Genomic DNA, 21,242 nt, shown 5'->3' with positions numbered 1-21,242 from the left:
GAGAGAATGAGAAAGAGAGAGAGGAAGAGGGAGGAGGGAGGAAGCTTTCCTTGTGAAGTGCAGCAGCTCAGGAAAGTTAATGAGGCCAAAGGAGCTGCTGCAAGTGTCAGGAGTGCCGCAGAGGGTGAAGGAGGAGGAGGAGGAGGAGCAAGACAAGCCCTGCCCCGGGTGCTCATTAGGGACCGAAAGGAGAACATCACATCAATTACAGAGGGCAAAGGTGCCAGCTCAGCTGCTTTAATCACCTTTTCCCCTTGGGAAAGCCTGCCCATGCCACTGCAGCTCTCCTGCTGGCACCGAGGAGCCAAAGCTCCTGCCACAGGTGACCCAGGCCCGAGGCTGTGGCAGCAGAAAAGCTGCTCCTAGAGGCTGCAGCTGCTCAGAATCCTCTGCTTGATCTTCCTTCTGTTGGAGTGAAGGCAAAGCTCTGCCTGGGGCAGCAGAGGAGGTGGCAGGGCAGGGAAGGGCTTGGTGCACCTGGGGAGTGAGATTTAGGGTGGTCCCCAGGACTTTGGGAGGCTCCTTGCAGCATCTGAGGGCTGGGGGTCAGGAGGGGGGGACAGGCTCTGCTCACTGCTGCCTGGGACAGGAGCAGCAGCAGTGGATGGAAGCTGCAGCACAGGAGGTTCCAGCTCAGCACAAGGGCAACTTCTTGGCTGGAAGGGTCCCAGAGCCTGGCACAGGCTGCCCAGAGAGGTTGTGGAGTCTCCTTGTGTGGAGCCTTCCCAGGCCTGTCTGGATGTGTTCTGTGTGCCCTGAGCTGGCTTGGATGGTCCTGGTGTGGCAGGGCTTGGACTGGGTGAGCTCTTTGGGTCCCTTCCAGCCCCTGACATCTGTGAGCTGTGACCCTGCCTCCATATCTGGGTTAGCAGAGGGTAAAGAGAAGGAAATTGCTCTGCTTGCAGGTTGAGTCCTGGTCCCACCTTGCTCTGTGGCCCCTGGGGAGCTGCAAGGCCTGGAGCTGCTGGACCCCACACTCAGCTGGGACACCTCAGAAGCCACCAGGTCCATTGAGCTCCTGCAGGCAGTGCCCAAAGGTGGATTTTGCAGGCTGCTTTCTGCTCTTCTGGTCCTGTTGAAGCTGTCATCAGCCAAAGCTCTCCAGGTATCTCCTCTGCCTACATGCCCTTGTCCAGCACGTGGGATCCATCCCTCCTGCACCACTTTGCCAGGACCAGAGCTGCAGTGGTTCAGAGCAGGACTGTCCAAGCAGCTCCAGGAGAGGCTGCACAAGGCCTCCAAACATCCCTCCAGCATCTGAGGTCTCTCCAAATCCAGGGAAGATGAAGCTTGTCCCTGGCTGGGGGGAGCTGGAGACCCCCAGACCCAGACAGAACCATAGGATGGGTTGGGTTGGAAAAGGCCTCCAAGATCATCTGGTCCAAGCCTCAACCCAACCCCACCATGGCCACCAAACCCTGGCCCTAAGTGCCATGGCCACAGGGTTCTGGAACACCCCCAGGGATGGGCACTCCACCACCCACTCCCTTGGATCAGTGACAGAAGGAGAGGAACTGGCCTGGAATTGTGCCAGGGGAGGGTTAGGTTGGAGATGAGGACAAATCTCTTTGCTGCAGGAGTGGTCAGGGACTGGCAGAGGCTGCCCAGGGGGGTGGTGGAGTGCCCATGCCTGGGGGTGTTCCAGAACCCTGTGCCCATGGCACCTGGGGCCAGGGTTGGGTGCCCACAGTGGGGCTGGGCTGCTGCTTGGCCAGGATGCCCTTGGGAGGCCTTTGCCAACCCCACACAATTCCATCACCTTATGCTTTTATGTATGCACATAGAAAAGAGAGAGAGGGACAGAGAGAGGCTTCCACGCCCGGGCAGGGTCCGGTCCCATCCCGAGCCAGGCTGCAGGGAGGGCGAGGCAGCAGCTGTGCCCCGGGGGCGCCGCTGCCAGACACCAGCACAGCCTCGCAGCTCCGCGGCAGAAGTTTCTTTTCTCTTCCGTCTGAAAACTCTTTGCCAACCACGGGAAAGAAAAAGCAACCCAGAACAAACCCCCAAATCAGCCCAGAAAAGGCCCAATCACGTCAAGAGCTCAAGTGAGTCCCCCCGGAGGGTGCAAGGAGCCTCCCAGCTCCGCGTCCGTCCTCCGGGATGCTCCCGCGGGGAAGCTTCTCCACCTGCGTGGCCATTCCCAGCTCAGCCCGGGGGTGGTGATGGCTCCTGGCAACATCCTCCCGCAGCGCCCTGCCGGGGGCTTGGCCTCCCTCCTGGTGCTGCTGGCAGCTCAGGATCTGCTGGTGCAGGACTGCTGGGCGAAGGTTTCAGCACAAGCTGCAGGCTCCTGCCTCTGGAACCAGATCCCAACGGTGAGGTGGAGGAGGAGGAGGAGGAGGAGGAGGAGGAGGAGGAGGAGGAGGAGGAGAAGGAGGAGGAGAGAGGGGGGGAGAAGAAGGGTGAAAACGAGAAGAAAGCCACCCAAGGCTGCCAGCGTGGTGGGGGTCCTCGTGCTGCCCAGCAGGCAGGGCTCAGCACTCCCAGGGGCTCAGTCTCGGGGTCGCTGCTTGCTGCAGCAGGAGCCGAGGTGCAGGCTCGGTGCCCGCCAGGTCCTCCCCCGCCGCCGCTGCCTCCTCAGCCCCTCTGCAGCGCCGGCAGCAGCAGCAGGGTGGGCACAAGGGGCAGGGTCCAGCCTGCCCAGTGCCGGGGGCTGCCTCCTTTCTGGTCCACGAAGGTCTTCTGGTCTGGCATGATGTCTGTGGTCAGCTGGGTCTGCAGGGGGGCAAGGGACAAGGTGAGAGGAGAGGCTGAGGGCCCTGGGGCTGGGAGTCTGGAGAGGAGAAGCCTGAGAGGGGATTGCATCAATGCCTGTAACTCTCTGAGGGCTGGGGGTCAGGAGGGGGGCACAGGCTCTGCTCACTGCTGCCTGGGACAGGAGCAGCAGCAGTGGATGGAAGCTGCAGCACAGGAGGTTGCAGCTCAGCACAAGGGCAACTTCTTGGCTGGAAGGGTCCCAGAGCCTGGCACAGGCTGCCCAGGGGGCTGTGGAGTCTCCCTCTCTGCTCTGGGTGCTGCTGCTCTGGCAGGGCTTGGGCTGGCTGAGCTCTGGAGGTGCCTCCCAGCCCCTGGCACTCTGATTCTCTGACTCCCCCCTCCCTGGGCTCCTTCCTTCCCCACACCTACCTCTGAGTAGCAGAGGCTCTGCTCTTTGGACTTGTTTAGCTTGGGTCCCTGCTCCTGGAGAGGAGGAAGGAGGAAGATTTAGGGCAGGGATGTGGCCCAGGGAGGCTCCTGCACCACGAGGGTGGCAGTCCCCAAGCTCCCCATGGCCGTGCTGGGAAAAGCACTTCTCTGGGAGTGGCTGTAAAGATGCTCAGCAGAGAAAGACCTGACCCGGGGGGGGAGGGTTCCACAGAGGTTGCAGATGAGCCTGTGTGTGCCAGGGTGGCCAGCAGGACCAGGGCACCCCCTCAGACTGGGCACTGCTGAGGCCTCACCTTGAGTGCTGAGCTCAGCCTGGGACTCATCACCCCAAGGTCCAGAGAAGGGCAAAGCAGCTGTGAAGGGTCTGGAGCAGAGGGCTGGGGAGGAGCAGCTGAGGCAGCTGGGGGGGTTGAGCCTGGAGAAGAGGAGGCTGAGGGGAGCCCTTCTGGCTCTCTGCAGCTCCCTGGGGGGAGCCAGCTGGGGCTTGGGCTCTTCTCCCAAGGGACAAGTGGTGGGAGGACAGGAGACAGCCTCAAGGTGCCCCAGGGGAGGTTTAGGTTGGACATCAGAAGAGACTTAATGCCTGAGAAGGTTCTCAAAGCCTGCCCCAGGTGACTGCATCCCCACCCCTGGGTGTGCCTAGGAGCCCCAGGGCTGTGGTGCTGAGGCCCACGGCTCAGCCCCAGCCTTGGCAGACTTCGAGCATGGTTGGACTTGGTGCCAGCAGAGCAGGCAGCCTGAGAGGCCTGCACAGAGAGAGACCTTCTGCTGCCCATGAGCTGCAGATGCTGTCCTGGCTGCTGGGCTCCCAGGGACTCCCAGGGTGAGGCTGGAGGTGAGGAGGAAGTTGTTGTCAGAGAGAGTGATTGGCACTGGAATGGGCTGCCCAGGGAGGTGGTGCAGTGCCCATGGCTGGAGGTGTTGCAGCCAAGCCTGGCTGGGGCACTGAGTGCCATGGTCTGGTTGGTTGGGCAGGGCTGGGGGCTGGGTTGGGCTGGGGGAGCTTGGAGCTCTCTGCCAGCCTGCTTGGTGCCCTGATTGTCTGAGCAGAGCTGCCCAGCAGCAAGCTCAGGTCCTACCTGGACGGAGGTGCAGGTGGAGATGATGCTCGTGTCGTAGATGGTGTTGCTGTCGTTGATGTCATCTGGCAGGACAGGACTCTTCTCTGTCTTGGGTGGCAGAGTGACAGCCAGAGAGGGGCTCTTCGGGGACAGGTTCACGTCAGTGCCATTGCCAAAGGCTTGGATGGCATTTCCTGGTGGGGCAGGCACAGAAGCAGAGGACAGGCAGGTTGGCAGAGCCCCTCAGGAGCAGAGCCCAGCCCAGAGCCCTGCTCTGCAGGAGTCCCCCCAAAGCACAGCCCCAAGCACCACATCCAAACCACCTGAAGCACCCCCAGGCTGGGTGACTGCAGCACCTCCCTGGGCAGCTCATCCCAGTCCCTGACCACTCTCCCCAGCAAAAACTTCTTCCTAATCTCCAATCCAAACCTCCCCAGGCTCAGCCTGAGGCCATTCCCCTTCTTCTGCCTCCAGTCCCCTGTGAGCAGAGCCCAGCAGCAGCCTCTGCACAGTGCCCTTCAGGTAGCTGCAGGCAGCAGTGAGCTCTGCCCTCAGCCTCCTCTTCCTCACACTGCCCATCCCCAGCTCCCTCACTCTCTCCTCAGCAGATTTATTCTCCAGGCCCTTCCCCAGCTTCGTTGCCCTCCTCTGGGTCTGCTCCAGCACCTCCCCAGCTCTGCTGTATGGCAGTGCCCAAAGTGCCAGGGCACACTGCTGGGCTCACACTCAGCTGCCTGGGCACACTGCTGGGCTCACACTCAGCCCCCTGGGCACACTGCTGGGCTCACACTCAGCTGCCAGGGCACACTGCTGGCTCACACTCAGCTGCCTGGGCACACTGCTGGGCTCACACTCAGCTGCCAGGGCACACTGCTGGGCTCACACTCAGCTGCCTGGGCACACTGCTGGGCTCACACTCTGCTGCCAGGGCACACTGCTGGGCTCACACTCAGCTCCTCTCTACTCCACCCCCCAGGTCCCTTTCTGCCAGCAGCTCTCCAGCCACACTGCCCCAGGCCTGTAGCATTGCTTGGGGTTGCTGTGCCCCAAGGGCAGGACCTGGCACTTGGCCTTGCTGAAACTCATCCCAGTGCTGTTGCCCTTTGGTCTAAGCCTATCCAAGTCCCTTTGAAGAGAAGTCTGGGGGGTGGTGGCAATTGACAGGACAGGGGAGGGCAGGGGGCAGGGAAGAGCCTTACTGAGACAAGGGTTCTCTGTGAAGTCTCGGAGGAACCTCTCACACTCTTCCTCCAGGTTGCCACTGCCCTTGCAGGAGCACCAGGGTGAGATGGTGATGCTGGTGGTGCTGGCATCCACGTAGTTGGGTGTCATGTCAAAGCCTGCTCCGGGGTGAGGAGAAGGAAGAAGCACAGAAGGGGTTGGGTTGGAAGGGAGCTCAAAGCTCAGCCAGTTCCAAAGCCCCTGTGCCATAGGCAGGGACACACTCAAGGACTCATCCAGCCTGGTCCTGAACACCTCCAGGGAGGTTGTGGAGCACACAAGCACCCAGTGTGATCTTTGATCTTTGATGACATTGGGTGCTTCTGTGCTCCACAACCTCCCTGGGAAACCTGTGCCAGGCTCTCACCACCCTCACTTCTTCCTCACAGCCACTTTCCATCTCCCCTCTGCCACTCCAAACCCATTCCTCCTCCTCCTGCCATTCCCACACCTTCTCAACAGTCCCTCCCCAGCCCTCCTGCAGCCCCCTTCAGACCCTGCCAGGCCACTCCAAGCTCTCCTGGAAGCCTTCTCCTCTGCAGGCTGCACAGCCCCAACTCTCTCAGCCTGTGCTCAGAGCAGAGCTGCTGCAGCCCTCTCAGCTCTTGGTGGCCTCCTCTGGGCTGGCTCCAACACTTCCCTGTCCTGCTTGTGCTGGGGGCTGCAGAGCTGCACAGAGTTTGGCAGAGACATTTACCCATCCCACCCCCTGGCACTCACCAATGAGCCCTGCATAGGAGCCCAGGCAGGCCTGGTAGTTGTCCCCAGGGCAGCTGGTCAGGGACTGGAAGGAGGCTTGGCAGTTGGTGTGGAAATCTGCCAGGCGAGACCTGGGGGCAAAGAGCAAGAGGGAGAGGGATGGGATTCAGTGGCAGGCTGAGAGGAAGCAGCCTCAGCTCGCCCCGGGGGAGGCTCAGCTTGGCCACGGGGAACAACTCCTGCATGGAAAGGGCTGTCCAGGCTGGGCACAGGTGATGGACTCCCCAGCCCTGGCACAGGCTGCCCAGGGCAGTGGTGGACTCCTCAGCCTTGCTCAGGCTGCCCAGCCCAGTGGAGTCCTCAGCCCTGGCACAGGCTGCAGAGCCATAGTGCTGCCAGCCATGGTTCGCTCTGCCCAGGCAGTGCTGGGCTAAAGCTTGGACTCCAGGAGCTCAAAGGCCTCCTGCCAGCCCAGCCCAGCCCTGGCTCCACAGCGGGCAGAGGGCTGCAGGTCTCAGCCTGCCCAGGCACGAAGCCAGCAGGGCTGTGACCGAGCAGCCTGAGCCTGCCAGGAGCAAGCCTGCCAGGAGCAAGCCTGCTGGGCCCTTGCCTCCTTTCCCCGCTGCACAGCTGGGGCAGGAGCCCTCCCAGCCCCTGTGCCCTTTGGCTTCCTCCATCCCTCCCTTCTCAGTTCAGTGGCATCTTGGCCCCGGCAGCGACTGCACCGTCCGGAGCCACCTGCCCGCGGGCAGCACAGGGCACAGAGTGGATTACTCCACAGCTGCTGGTGCCCGAGTGGGAACAGTGAGGCTGCAGCAAATGAAGAGGTGAGGGAAAGGGAGCAGGAAGGAGCTGCAGTGCCAGCTCTGCCTCCACACCGGTGCTGAGGGCTGGCCTGAGAGTGGCAGCAAAGCACAGCCAGCACCGAGGGCACAGCCTGGAGTGCTGTGCCCAGTTCTGGGCTCCTCCATTGCAGAGAGATGCTGAGGTGCTGGAAGGTGCCCAGAGCAGGGCAGCAAGGCTGGGGAGGGGCCTGGAGCACAGCCCTGTGAGGAGAGGCTGAGGGAGCTGGGGGGGTGCAGCCTGCAGCAGAGGAGGCTCAGGGCAGAGCTGATTGCTGCCTGCAGCTGCCTGCAGGGAGGCTGTAGCCAGGTGGGGTTGGGCTCTGCTGCCAGGCAGGCAGCAACAGAAGAAGGGGCCAGAGGCTGAAGCTGTGTCAGGGCAGGTTGAGGCTGGATGTTAGGAGGAAGTTGTTGTCAGAGAGAGTGATTGGCACTGGAATGGGCTGCCCAGGGAGGTGGTGCAGTGCCCATGGCTGGAGGTGTTTAAGAGGAGGCTGCATGAGGCACTCAGTGCCAAGGGTCAGTTAATCAGAAGGGTCAGGTGAGAGGTTGGACTCTCAGAGGTCTTTTCCAGCCTTGCTGATGCTGTGATTCCATGAGAAGCAGGAACTTGGCTGCTGAGCCCAGAGGCAGAGCCCCCTGAGGTGCATGGACCACATCCTGGGAAAAGAGCATCACAAGGAGCACAGCTGCTTGGAGCCAGACCAGAGCACTGCTTGGAGCTCCATGCAGGAATGTGGTGGTTTCCTGCAGACCTCTGCTGTTCCCAGCATCCAGGGCTGGGACTTTCTCCAGGTCATGAGGCTCCTCAGCCACCAATGCGACCACCTCCTCGGCTGCTGCTGAGCTTCCTCCTCAGCAACCTGCACTCCTGGCCAGGAAAGCCCCAGGAGAAGAGTGTGGGCAGCAGGGCCAGGGAGGTTCTCTGCTCTGGTGAGACCTCAGCTGCAGTCCTGGGGCCAGGTCTGGGCTCCCCAGTTCCAGAGGCAGGGAAGCGCTGGAGAGAGTCCAGGGCAGATGCTGAGGGGCCTGGAGCAGCTCTGGGGGGAGCAAAGGCTGAGCCCTGGGGCTGAGAGCCTGCAGGAGAGCAGCCCCAGAGGGCATCTGAGCAGTGCTGAGCAAGAGCTGAAGGAGCTGTGGGGGGCAAGAGGCTGGGGCCAGGCTCTGCCCTTGCCACTCTCTTCTCACTGCTGCTCACTCCTGGCTCTGCAGGCCACACTCACACCTCGGCTGCTGCAGGCTGCCAGCAGCACCAGCTGGATGCTTCTCCCACTCCCAGCACCAGCCTGACCCACTTCCAGCCTCCCAACAGGCTGCAGATTTCCAGGGCAAGGTCGACCTCTTCATCTGGGTTACTGAAGCACTCCCAAGGAGAAGAGAGGGCCCCTGGGCACTGCTGCTGCTCTTCCAGACCTTGGATGGTGAGAAACAGCAGCAGCACAACTGGCATCACCTCGGGGAGAGAAGCAAGGAGCAGGCTGTGGGGTGGCAGCTCCATGGTGCAGGGAGCAGGATGGGTCTGGGCTGCAGTACTGAGCTGAGGACTGTGCAGCTCTTCTGAGGCAGGTCTGAGAGCAGAACCCAACTTTCATCCCCTCCTTTCTTCCTGGAAACAAAACTCATCCCAGGAGTGATTTCCACCAGGCCCATGTTTGGCTTCCTCCAGAGGGATTTATTCCATGGGGAAAGAAATCTCCCCAGGGGCAGGGAAGAAGTGGGAGATGAGGGGGTCCTGCCTTTGGGTCGAGGGGGATCCCTCCCCATCTGTAGGGTGGGAGCAGAAGGAAGAGCTCAGGGTGGCTGTTGCAGAGGAGAAAAGGCTCAGTTCAGCTCTTCTCACACACAGATTCCCATGGCAGGAAGGGAACAAGGGACAGGAGGGGAGGGAAACACTGCAGGTTGCACCACAGCAGGCTTGGGTTGGGTGTTGGAAGCATCAGACCTTGGAGGAGCAGCTGAGGGACCTGGGGGTGCTCAGCCTGAGAGAAGGAGGCTGAGGGGAGAGCAAGTTCAGCTCTGCCTTGCACCCAGCTGCCAGCCCAGTCCTGCCCAGCTCAGCTCTGCCTTCCACCAGCTGCCAGCCCAGTCCTGCCCAGCTCAGCTCTGCCTTCCACCAGCTGCCAGCCCAGTCCTGCCCAGCTCAGCTCTGACTTTTACTCAGCTGTCAGCCCAGTCCTGCCCAGTTCAGGTCTGACTTTTCCCCAGCTGCCAGCCCAGGTCCCTCCAGCTGAGCTCTGGCTTTTGGCAGGCAGGGACTGGCCAGCCCCAGCTGCTCCCTCAGCTGCCAGGCAGCGAGTTGGCACTGCCCCTGCTGTTTCTGCTGAGGTGGATTTGGCTTCCTCTTCTTTCATTTATTTTACTGTTTTCTCTTTTTTCCCCCTCCTGGGCACTTAAAAAGCAGAGCTCTAAGATGCTATGGGCTGGCTCCAGGAGCTATGGGCTGGCTCCCAGCAAAGGTTTACTCCTGGCTGGGATCTGTGCTAGCTCATTGTACCCACCGGCAGGAGTGGCATCTGGCTTGGCTGTCCGGGGAGGCTTTACCAGCTGCCTGCTCATGGATCATGGAAAGAACAACATTTGCCTCAGAGGATGCTACAAGCCAGGAGCAGGGCCCCAGGGAGCAGAGTGACAAATCTGCCTGGTGCTCAGGGATGGAGTTGCACAGCTCTGGAAGAGCCTTGGCAGAGCTGCACCTCGCATCTGGGCAGAGGGGAGATGCTGCCAGAGACCTGAGCTGGGAGCTCCTGCTGAGGGGAGGAGGAAGGAGTCAGAGTCATGGAGCTATTTGGGTTGGGAAAGACCCTCAGGATCATCCAGGCCAACCTTTGTCTCACTCCACCAAGGCTGGGGCTGAGCTCTGCAGCTATGAACCACCTCCCTGGGCAGCCTGTGCCAGGCTGTGAGAGCCCTGTCAGGGAAGAAGTTTCTTCTGATGTCCAACCTAAACCTCCCCTGGGGCAACTTGAGGCCATTTCTTCTTCTCCTGTCCTTTGTTCCTTGGAAGCAGAGCCCAACCCCCAGCTGGCTTCAGCCTCCTCTCAGGGAGCTGCAGAGAGCAATGAGGTCTCCTCTCAGCCTCCTCTTCTCCAGCCTCAGCACCCTCTGCTCCCTCAGCTCCTTCTCTTGTTCTCCAGACCCTTCCCCACCTTTGTTGTCCTCTGAACCTGCTCCAGCTCCTCAGTGTCCTTCTTGCCCAAATCTGACCCCAGCACTCAAGCTGTGACCTCAGCAGTGCCCAGTCCAGGAGGACAATCCCTGCCCTGCCCCTGCTGCCCACACCACTGCTGCTCCAAGCCAGGCTGTGGTGCCCTTCTTGGTCAGAAGGACAGATGAGAAGTCCAAGCCTGGCATCAGCAGTAACCCCCCCACACACACCCCCACCCCCACCGAATCAGTCTCAGCCTTTTGCATAGTTCATGCAGAAAATCTCCAAGCTGTGGAGCTTCCTCCAGAGGAGTTCTTCACAGGCAGTGTACAGGGACCAAGGCAAAAATGCCTTCAACAGACAGGAGCATCAGGGAGCAGCTTGGAAAGACAGAACTCCCTCCCCCCCACCTCCTTCACCACCACCTCCCTCGCAGGGAGCTGAGGATGTGGAGGGAGCTGAGCCAACATGCCAAAAAAACACCACCTCAGCAAGTGCCAGGTCCTGCACCTGGGTGGGTGCAAACCTAAGCACCAATCCAGGCTGGGTGGGGAATGGCTGAGAGCAGCCCTGAGGAACAGGACCTGGGGGTCTGGGCTGGGGAAAAGCTCCACAGGAGCCTGCAGTGTGAGTGCAGCCCAGACACAGCCCTGTGCTGGGTGCAGCCAGAGCAGTGTGGGCACAGGGCAAGGGAGGAGACTCTGCCCCTTGGCTCTGCTCTCCTCAGAGCCCACCTGGAGCACTGTGAGCAGCTCTGCAGCCCCCAGCACAAGCAGGACAGGGAAGTGTTGGAGCCAGCCCAGAGGAGGCCACCAAGGTGCTGAGAGGGCTGCAGCAGCTCTGCTCTGAGCACAGGCTGAGAGAGTTGGGGCTGTGCAGCCTGCAGAGGAGAAGGCTTCCAGGAGAGCTTGGAGTGGCCTGGCAGGGTCTGAAGTGGGCTCCAGGGGGGCTGGGGAGGGACTGTTGAGAAGGTGTGGGAATGGCAGGAGGAGGAGGAGGAGGAGGAATGGGTTTGGAGTGGCAGAGGGGAGATGGAAAGTGGCTGTGAGGAAGAAGTGAGGGTGGTGAGAGCCTGGCACAGGTTTCCCAGGGAGGTTGTGGAGCACACAACCTCCCTGGAGGTGTTCAGGACCAGGCTGGATGAGTCCTCGAGCAACCTGTTCCAGTGGGAGGTGTCCCTGCCAATGCCAGGGGAGGTTGGCACTGGCTGAGCTTTGAGCTCCCTTCCACCCTGACCCATTCTGTGCTTCCATGAAATCAGAGGTGGGGCTGGAGGGGACCCTCACAGTTCACTTATCCAAGCCCCCTCCCACCCTGCAGTGCCCTGGGACATCTGCCCCTATCGCAAGCCGCCCAGGACCACGCTTAAGTAAGTGTTAAGAGGTGTGGGGTGGGGGCAGGAGCCCGAGCATCCCCCCCCCAGCCCCGAGGCGCTAAGCTGGCAGCCGTTAATGAAGTGCCCGTTCCCGGCCGCAGCCTTTGGGTTCCTCACAGATAAAGGAGCAGAGGGGAAAAGAGGAGGGAGGGGAGGGGGTGGGGGTGGCTTTTATCCTCTCGCCTGTTCCCAAACCCCTCTCGTTACCCAGGAAGGGAAGAATTAGAGCCATGCATCATTTGATTTTAATTGAAGGACTGTTCTATTCCATTGAACTGCTAACTAAGCCCAACAGGAGCTTGTGTTTACATAAGCAAAGCCTGACTCAGTATGGACTTGCTGTCACATTAAGTCAATACTTATGAAGGCTCCTTCTAGTTAATTATTCAGGGAGAATTGACTTATTATTCTCTTAAGAACATGCTCAGCCTTCAGCAAGGTGGCCCCGGAGCTGAGCTATCCCTTCAAGTTGCTTTCCAGTACCTGAAAGGAGCTAGAAAGAAGATGAGGAAGGACTCTGGGCAAGGGTTTGGGGTGATGGAATCATAGGATGGGTTAGGTTGGAAGGGAACTCAAAGCTCAGGCAGTTCCAACCCCCCCAGTGTCCTTCCACAGCCCAGCCCCATCCATGGCTTCCTCCACTGCCTCCCAGCTTCTGCCAGGCTGGTGTGGAGGAGGAGTCTCTAACAGACCTATTAGTAGGGCTCTGGCAATGAGCAGGGCTGGAAGGGACCCTCCAAGCTCATCTTGTCCAAGTCCCTTGCAGTCAGCAGGGACACAGAAGCATAGAATGGGCTGGGTTGGAAGGGAGCTCAAAGCTCAGCCAGTTCCAACCCCTCTGCCACGGGCAGGGACACCTCCCACTGGAACAGGTCACTCAAGGACTCATCCAGCCTGGTCCTGAGCACCTCCAGGGAGGTTGTGGAGATCACATTGGGTGCTTCTGTGCTCCACAACCTCCCTGGGCAACCTGTGCCAGGGCCTCAGCGTCCTCAGCCTGTGCCAGTCTCTCACCACCCTCACTGCAACCAACTTCTTCCCCACATCCAGTTTCAGTCTCCCCTCTGCCACTTCAAACCCTCACCCTGCCTTACCCACCCCTGGTCCAGCCACCCCCTGCCTTACCCATCCCTCATCCAAACACCCCCCCGGTACCCCTCAGCCATGCCCTATCCCTGTCTAACCCCAAGCACTGCTCCCTTCCGCCAGCTCCCAGAGCTGCTCTTCAATCTGGGAACATTTTTCCCTCCTCCTCCTCCTCCTCCTCCTCCTGAGCCACACTTGCGAGCAGCTCTCATTACAGAGGGTAATGAGAAAGTTGAGCTGCGGCTCTGCAGCTTGTCAGGGGAACATCCATTATCGGTGGCATTTTGTCTGTGCTCAACAAAGGGCCTGGAGCCCAGGGGGTGGCTTCAAACCAAGTGCTTTGTTCCCCTGGGCTGGATCAATGCAGCCTGGGGCTGCTCCTTGTCTCGCACGCAGCCCCCTCCCCCCCCAGCCAAGCATCCCTGGGGGGTTCCTGGAGTGATCAAGCAGCTCCCCAGGGTATCGCTCCTGAATTAGCACAGGAAGGCAGCTCTGGAGCTCAGCCAGGCCAAGCCCCCCCCTGCCCCAGCAGGGCACCCCCAGCAGCTTGCCCGGCAGCACAGTGCCCAGGGGGGGTTGGCAGCTCTGCACACAAGGAGGCTCCACAGCCTCTCTGGGCAGCCTGCTCCAGGCCTCAGCACCCTCACAACAAACAACTTTCTCCTGCTCAGATGGAACTGTCTGGGGTCCAGTCTGTGCCCATTGCCCCTTGGCCTGGCACTGGGCACCACTGAGCAGAGCCTGGCCCCAGCCTCTTGCCCCACACAGCTCCTTCAGCTCTTGCTCAGCACTGCTCAGATGCCCTCTGGGGCTGCTCTCCTGCAGGCTCTCAGCCCCAGGGCTCAGCCTTTGCTCCTGCCAGAGCTGTTCCAGGCCCCTCAGCATCCTCCCAGCCTGCCCTGGACTCTCTGCAGCACTTCCCTGTCCCTCTCAAACTGGAGAACTCAGAACTGCAGGACCCCAGGTGCAGCCTGAGTAGAGGAGAGTGCAGGGGGAGCAGAACCTCCCTGGCCCTGCTGGGCACACTCTAAGAATGACAGAACCAAGCAGAGTGGAAGAGAGCTCCAAGCTCACCCAGCCCAACCCAGCCCCCAGCCCTGTCCAACCAACCTGCCCTTGGCACTGAGTTCTCCATCCAGGCTTTTCTTCCTTGGCCTTCTTGGCCACAAGGGCACACTGCTGGCTCAATTTGTTGTCCCCCAACACTCCCAGGTCCTTCTCCTTGGAGCTGCTTCCAAGCAGCTCAGGCCCTCCCCTGTCCTGCTGCAGGAGTTTATTCCTCCCTAGGTGCAGAACTCTGCACTTGCCCTGCTTGAGCTCCACAGGGCTCCACTCTGCCCAGCTCTCCAACCTCTCCTTCCCAACCCCAAGGAGATGGTTTTGCCCTCCCTCACCTCCACTCCCAGCACTGCACACAGACCCGGGGGGGTCACAGAATGGTGGAACTCTGTCAGCTGGAAGAGAGAGTTGCTGAGGGAGCTGGGGGGGTGCAGCCTGCAGCAGAGGAGGCTCAGGGCAGAGCTGATTGCTGCCTGCAGCTGCCTGCAGGGAGGCTGTAGCCAGCTGGGGTTGGGCTCTGCTGCCAGGCAGGCAGGGCCAGAAGGGGCCAGAGGCTGAAGCTGTGGCAGGGCAGGTTGGGGCTGGAGGTGAGGAGGAAGTTGTTGGCAGAGAGTGATTGGCACTGGAATGGGCTGCCCAGGGAGGTGGTGCAGTGCCCATGGCTGGAGGTGTTGCAGCCAAGCCTGGCTGGGGCACTGAGTGCCATGGTCCGGTTGGTTGGGCAGGGTTGGGGGCTGGGTTGGGCTCGGGGAGCTTGGAGCTCTCTGCCAGCCTGCCTGGTTCCATCATTCTATGATCCTATGACCTTCAATATCACTGAGTCCCAAACCTCCTCCTCCTCCACTGAACCACCTCCCAAAACTCCACATCCACACAGCCTGTGAGGAGCTGGGCAGGATCCATCCTCTTTCTCCAGCTCCAAAAGAGGGAGAAAAACTGAGTGCCATGAAGCATCAGCCTGGTTTGGGATGCTGGGGAGCTACAGCCAGGGGAGGTTTGGGCAATTCTTCAGCACCAGCACCACTGAAGCATGTAAGAGCAGATTATTTGTGTTCCTGACTTGCTGATGCAAGATGAAAAATACAGCAAACTGCAGCTGCTGAAATCAGCTTTTTCCCCCCCTCTCCTTTCCTTCTCTCTCCTTTTCCCTTCTCTTTCCTTTCCCCTTCGCTGAGGTTGGTGTTTTGCAAAGAGGTTTTTATATTCTGGGAGCTAAAACCTGTCCCTTGCAATCAGACACAAAGCCCAGGGACTGTGTCAGCCTCCTCCATCGAGGCAGGGAAAAGCTTCCTGGGATGAAAAGCTTCCCAAATTGCAGTGAGCTGAGGTTGAGTGGTGCTGGGAGAGCTGGGCAAAGGGGGCTGGGGTGGCTGGGCAGGGTGGCAGAGCTGGGCAAAGGGGGCTGGGGTGGCTGGGCAGGGGTGGCAGAGCTGGGCAAAGGGGGCTGGGGTGGCTGGGCAGGGTGGGCTCTTGTTCTGGCCCTGCCTGCCTGGCAGCAGAGCCCAACCCCATCTGGCTACAGCCTCCCTGCAGGCAGCTGCAGGCAGCAATCAGCTCTGCCCTGAGCCTCCTCTGCTGCAGGCTGCACCCCCCAGCTCCCTCAGCCTCTCCTCACAGGGCTGTGCCCCAGGCCCCTCCCCAGCTCTATACTTTCCTCCCACCACAGACTCCCCCAGGCCATCCTGACCCTGCCCCAAGCCAAGATGTGGTTGCTGTGCCCCCGGCCAAGGCACCCAGACCACAGCCACCTGCAGAACTGTTCCTGGGCTGGAGGCTTTTGCCTGTGCCTCTGGGACTCGATCCTAGAGATCCTTCCCCACTTAGAAGCTTCTCTGACCCCCCCCAGCTTTTGCACCACTGATGGGGCAGCAGCTGCTGCTCAACCTCTGTTTAACCATGGCCCAGAGAAGCTGGAAAGCAGCAGGAGCAAAGCTCTGGAAACCTCCAGGAGGACTTCCCTGCCACACTGCAACATTCATTTGGCCTCCCTCAACATCTCTTCTTTTGGGAAGGAAGCAAACAGGACCTCGGGGGGGGTTGTGTCCTCCAGGAGCTGGGGCAGCTCCCAGCACTCAGCTCAGCACTGATCATGGTGAGATGGCAGCAAACATCTCCCTGTGAAGTCCTTTCCCATTAGAGAAGCCTTCACTGTTCATTAGGCATTCAGCCAGGAGGCTTAATTAGGCTCCCAGCCCGTGCAGGAGCAAGATCTCAGCTCCTGTCACCTCTGGCTCCGGGAGCAGCTCCATCAGCTGCTGCAGGGCTCAGTGCCTTTGCCAGTCCTGCCTGCAGCTCAGGAGGGTGAGCATCAGCTGGGGATGAGCACAGGGAAAGGAGATCCCAGGGCAGAGCCCAGCACAGGGGAGGGGTTCGTGGAATCCCAGACTGGTTTGGGTAGGGAGAGACCTTTAAAGCTCCTCCAGCCCAAACCCTGCGGTCAGAAGGGACACTCCCAGCTGGAGCAGGTTGCTCAGAGCCTGTCCTGGGACGGTCCCAGGGACGCTGCCTCTCCCACCTCCCTGGGCAGCCTGGGCCAGGCTCTCAGCACCTTCCTTCTTTCCAGCCCTTTTGCTGCTTCACCTCTTCCTGCTGGACTCTTACTCCATGCAGCCTCAAGCTTCTGCTGAGCACTTTGCAGATCCAAAGCCTCCCCAGTGTGTCCCCCCAAAACCACACAGCCAATGCAGGTTATTCCCTTCCATGAGTGGCTGAGGGGCCTGGGGTCGTTCAGTCTGGAGAAGAGGAGGCTGAGAGGAGACCTTGTGGCTCTCTCCAGCTCCCTGAAAGGAGGCTGGGGCCAGGTTGGGATTGGTCTCCTCTCCCTGGCATCAGGCGACAGAAGGAGAGGAAATGACCTGAAACTGTAGCAGGGGAGGGTGAGGCTGGAGATGAGGAACAGTTCCTCTGCTGCAGGAGTGGCCAGGGATTGGCACAGGCTGCCCGGGGGGGGTGTCGAAGAACCCTGTGGCCATGGCACTCGGGGCCAGGGTTTAGTGGTGACAGATTGGGTGGTTGGACTCACTCAGCTCAGAGGTCACTTCCAACCCAAACAATGCTGCGAGCCTGTGCCGCATCCACAGCCCCGGGGCTGATGATGGAGAGGTGCAAGCATCCCAGCCCTGCTATCTTTAACGCACGGAGGGCTGGCTGCTGGGATTGCTTTTTGATGAAGAGCCACATTCCCTCTGTCTCAAACCCACTGCTGGCAGCCAGAGTAGAGCTTGAAGCTCTCTGGGACTTATTTATTTCACCACCAGACTCTGGGGAACTTCATCACCTCGGTGGCACACAGACCCTCCTCCCCCTTCTCCTCCTCCTCCCCATTCTCCTCCTCTCCATCCTCCTCCTTCTCTTCCTCTTCCTGCCCCTTCTCCTCCCCCTCCTCCTTCTCCTCCTCCCCCTCCCCTCCTTCTCCCCCTCCTAGCAAACCCGTTCTTTATGAGGCTGATCCAGGCTCTGGAGGGTGACAGGAAGGTTGTTGGGTTTGGGCTGAGGCTTTTTTGCTGCGTGAATAATGAGTTTCATAAGAGCAGCAGCTCAGCTTTGCTCTGCCACAGGGACCAGAGAGGATTTCCCCAGCCAGGGAGCTTCAGAGTCACAGAATGGCAGAGGTTGGAAGGGACCTCTGGAGCTCATCCAGCCCAACCCCTCCTGCCGAGGTAGGGACACCCAGGGCAGGGCACACCGGAGGGGCTCCTGCTTACTGCAGGGGGGGTGCCATGGTTCAGTTAATTAGCAGGTGATAGGTTGGACTTGACGACCTCAAAGGCCTTTTCCGACCTGGCAGATTCTGGGACTCTGTGCCCTGATAACCTCTGGAGGTCCCTTCCAACCTGATGCAGTCTGTGAGCACTTCCAGGTGGGTCTGGAATGTCTTCACAGGCTGCAGCACCTCTCTGGGCAGGCTGCTCCAGGGCTCTGCCAGCCTTCAATTAAAGAAGTTCCTCCTCATGCTCAGATGGAAGTTCAGATGGTCCAGTGCCTGGCACTGGGCAGCACTGGGCAAAGCCTGGCCCCATCCTCCTGACACCCTTGGAGGCTTGACCAGCACTGCTCAGATCCCCCTCAGGCTGCTCCTCTTCAGGCTAACCAGCCCCAGGTCCCTCAGCCTCTCCTCAGCAGGCATCTCCCAGTCCCCTCAGCATCTCCAGCCCTTTGCTGTGCCCTCTCCAGCAAGTCCCTGTCCCTCTTGAACTGGGGAGCCCAGAACTGGACACCATACTCCAGCTGTGCCCTCGCCAGGACTCAGCACCACTGTTGGCAGCAGGTTGCATCTCCATCCATGGACTCATGAATCAGTAAAGCTGGGAAAGATCTCGAAGGTCATCGAGTCCAAAGAGAAACCCAACACCAGCAGGGCCAGCACAGAGAGCCAGGGCATGGTAGGGGCTGGAAGGGACCTCTGGAGATCACTGGGTCCAAGCCCCTTGCCCAGGCAGGGACACCCAGAGAAGGCCACACAGGAGCACATCCAAGTGGGTTTGGAATGTCTCCAGAGGTGGAGACTCCAGCACCTCTCTGGGCAGCCATGCCCCAGAGTCCAGAGTCAATACAGCTGCAATTGGATCACACAGCAGGAGGAGGTCACAACCTGGCCACAGCCCCCAGCAGCCATGGCCTCAAGTCCTGGGTCATGGAATGTGCTCACACAGCAGGTGGAGACCACAGAGCTGGCCACAGCCCCCAGCAGCCATGCCCCAGACTCCCAAAACCAGGAACAGGGTCACACAGCAGGAGGAGATCACAAACATGACCACAACTCCAGCAGCCATGCCCTGAAGTCCCAGGTCATGGAACAGGGTCACACAGCAGGAGGACATCACAGACCTGGCCACAACTCCATGCCCTCAAGTCCCAAGCCTTGGGGCAGGGTCACACAGCAGGAGGAGATCACAAACCTCACCACAACCCCCAGTAGCCATACCCAAACTCCCAAATCAATACAGCTGGAGCAGGGTCACACAGCAGGAGGACACCACAGACCTGGCCACAACTCCATGCCCTCAAGTCCCCAGCCTTGGGGCAGGGTCTCAGAGCAGGAGGACACCGCAGACCCGGCCCCAGCCGCAGCGGCCACGCCGCAGAGCCCCGCACCATGGAGCCGCATCCCTCGAACCCGGAGCCGCATCCCCCGCGGGAGCTCCCCCACGCAAGCCGCTCGGGCTGCCGGCGCCGCGCCCCGCGGGTGGCTCACCGGCAGAGGTGGTCGCCGCGGCAGGCGCCGCGCAGGTCCAGGCAGTTTGGCTTCTCCCTGTCCTCGTAGGAGCAGGAGGGGACGATGGTCTGGCGGCGGCGCTCGGCGCAGGCCCGGTCGCGGCAGGCGCAGAAGAGCAGCCGGTAGGTGAACTCGCCGGGCACACGGTCGAAGAACTGCCGCAGAGCCTTGTGGCACTTGCGGCGGCTGCAGCGCTCCCCGGCCGGCAGCTCCCGGCTGCAGGTGGAGATGTAGCCCGAGCGCAGCCGCTTGCAGCTGTCGTTCAGGTTGCAGGCTTTGGCCGCGTCCAGGCAGTGGTTGCTCTTGGAGCCGGCGGCGGGGTCCGGTCCTGCCCGCAGGGGAAGAGCGAGGGGGAGGGGGTGAGGAGGCTGCTGCGAGGGTGGGGAAGGGGCTCTGAAGCCGGGGGGAGGTGCTGTGGGCGCGGGGAGGTCAGAGAAGCCATCGGAGGATCAGAGCATCCTTGTCCTGGGATTGTGGGATCACAGGGTCGTGGGATCGTAGTTCATTGACTCACAGGGTCGTGGGACCACAGGTCACAGATGAGCCCCCTGCTCATCTCCATGGGCCCCCCTGGGCCTGCCCCATCACACCCATGCCCCTCTGGTGCTGAGGGCCCCAGAGTTGGGCAGAGTCCTCCAGCTGAGGTCTCAGCAGAGCAGAGCAGTGCAGAACAGAGCAGAGCAAAGCACAGCAGTGCAGAGCAGAGCACAGCAGAGCATTGCAGAGCACAGCAGTGCACAGCAGAGCAAAGCAGTGCACAGCAGAGCAGTGCAGAGAGAGCAGAGCAGAGCATTGCAGAGCAGAGCAGTGCACAGCAGAGCACAGCAGAGCAGTGCAGAGAGAGCAGAGCACAGCACAGCAGAGCAGTGCAGAGAGAGCAGAGCAGAGCACAGCAGAGCAGAGCACAGCAGAGTCCCCTCTTGTGCTGCTGGCCACACAGCCCAGGACACAGTTTGCCTTCTGGGCTGCCAGTGCCCACTGCTGGCTCCTGCCCAGCTTCTTGCCCACCAGCACCTCCACACCCTTCTCTGCAGGGCTGCTTTCCAGCTGCTCATCCTCCAGCCTGGGTTGATACTGAGAGCTCCTCCTGAGCCTCCCCTGCCCTGCCTGAGACCTGCAGGGACCTGGCTGCATTTTAATGGAGCTGATTGCTGAGCACTCCGAGGCCTGGGGAGCTCATTAATGAAGCACCAGCATGAAACATTCATCAGGCAGGAAGGAAACAGAGGCCAAGAGGACAGAGCCTGGAGACCTCAGGCCAGCAACTGTCCTCTGCCTGGTGCAGGGTGCAGAGGAGGAGGAGGGTTGGTGAGGAAGGCAGAGCTGCGCTGCAGCAGCGTGGGCTGGGCCCAGGGTTCTGATGCCCACTCACTGCTTGGGTGCTGCTGCCCAGGGTTGGTGCCCATGTGAGCAGAACGTGGTGGGGCTGATGGTTGGACTGGATGGTCCTGTGCAGAAGGGGACCTGATTTTCCCACAGCCTCGGAGCTGGGAGCTGCCAGCCTGGCTCTGGGCTGCTCCCAGTTACCACAAACCTGGTCCCATCCCAGGGGGCAAACTCAGCCCACAGCCCCCCTTTGGGAGGCACAAGGCAGGCACAAGCCCCAGAGGGCTCTGTCTGCACCTCCCTGCTTCCCAGCCTGACTCCCAGCAGGGCTCCCTGAGGAGCAGGGAGGATTCCTCCCACCACACCTCAGCTCCAGCCCTGCACGGGAGGGATGGGGAAGGGGTGGAAGAGGCATGGAGGCCTCCCTGCTGGCTGCAGCACATCCCAGAGCAGAGCCAGAGCCACTTCCCTTCCTGTGAGGGTGGCAGGGCCCTGGAGCAGGCTGCCCAGAGGGGGTTGGAATCTCCCAACCCCCCCCCCCCCCCGCCGGCTGTGTTGCTGTGTGCCCTGCCCTGGCTGACCCTGCTTTGGCAGGGGGGTTGGGCTGGCTGATCTCCGAAGGTCCCTCCCAGCCCCCACCAGCCTGTGCCGCCTCTCCCCCCTCCCCCGAGCCCAAATTTGCCAGACGAGCTCCTGGCTCCTCCTGCTCTGCTTGCATGAATAAATCAAGCCGGGAGCGGCTGAGCCCCGCTCCAGACACTGCTCCGACACCTCCTCGATGCTAATGGGGAGCCAGAAAGGAGGGCGGGAGACAGGAGGGGGCGGCAGGCACTGTCACCCCCCCCGTGCTAACCCTCCCCGGAGGGAGCCTGGCAAACCCCCTTCGGGAGCCAGAGCGGCGGCAGGGGGAGGCGGCAGCGCCACCGACCTGCTCCCAGGGGGCTCCGAGCGGTCTGAGCGGGGGCGAGGGGGCCCAGGGCAGAGCTGCACAGCCCAGGGTGGGGGACACAGCGTCTGAGGTGTCCCCAGGTGACCTGAGAGGGGTTAGGGCAGAGCTGCACAGCCC

The 21,242-nt window shown here is 61.0% G+C and overlaps 1 protein-coding gene across 2 annotated transcripts in view; it reads right to left on the bottom strand.

The window, feature by feature from the left end:
* Nucleotides 1–205: 205 nt before the first annotated feature.
* The window catches only part of GFRA2 (GDNF family receptor alpha 2), a 31,693-nt gene continuing 10,656 nt past the window's right edge, over nt 206–21,242 (bottom strand). Inside the window, exons 4-9 of one of the 2 annotated variants that reach the window (XM_064175428.1) lie at nt 18,830–19,178; nt 6,150–6,259; nt 5,408–5,548; nt 4,227–4,402; nt 3,127–3,180; nt 206–2,715 (exon numbers count right to left, since the gene is read on the bottom strand). In XM_064175428.1, the coding sequence (XP_064031498.1) occupies nt 2,578–2,715; nt 3,127–3,180; nt 4,227–4,402; nt 5,408–5,548; nt 6,150–6,259; nt 18,830–19,178 (968 nt within the window). In that variant the 3' untranslated portion in view covers nt 206–2,577. The remainder of the gene's footprint in view (nt 2,716–3,126; nt 3,181–4,226; nt 4,403–5,407; nt 5,549–6,149; nt 6,260–18,829; nt 19,179–21,242) is intronic. The other variant, XM_064175429.1, reaches the window with a different exon arrangement.

The sequence above is a fragment of the Pogoniulus pusillus genome, chromosome 42 (assembly GCF_015220805.1).
Source record: "Pogoniulus pusillus isolate bPogPus1 chromosome 42, bPogPus1.pri, whole genome shotgun sequence".
NCBI lineage: Eukaryota > Metazoa > Chordata > Aves > Piciformes > Lybiidae > Pogoniulus > Pogoniulus pusillus.
The sequence above is the reverse complement of the archived record's forward strand: the minus strand, read 5'-3'. Positions and strand labels throughout refer to the sequence as shown.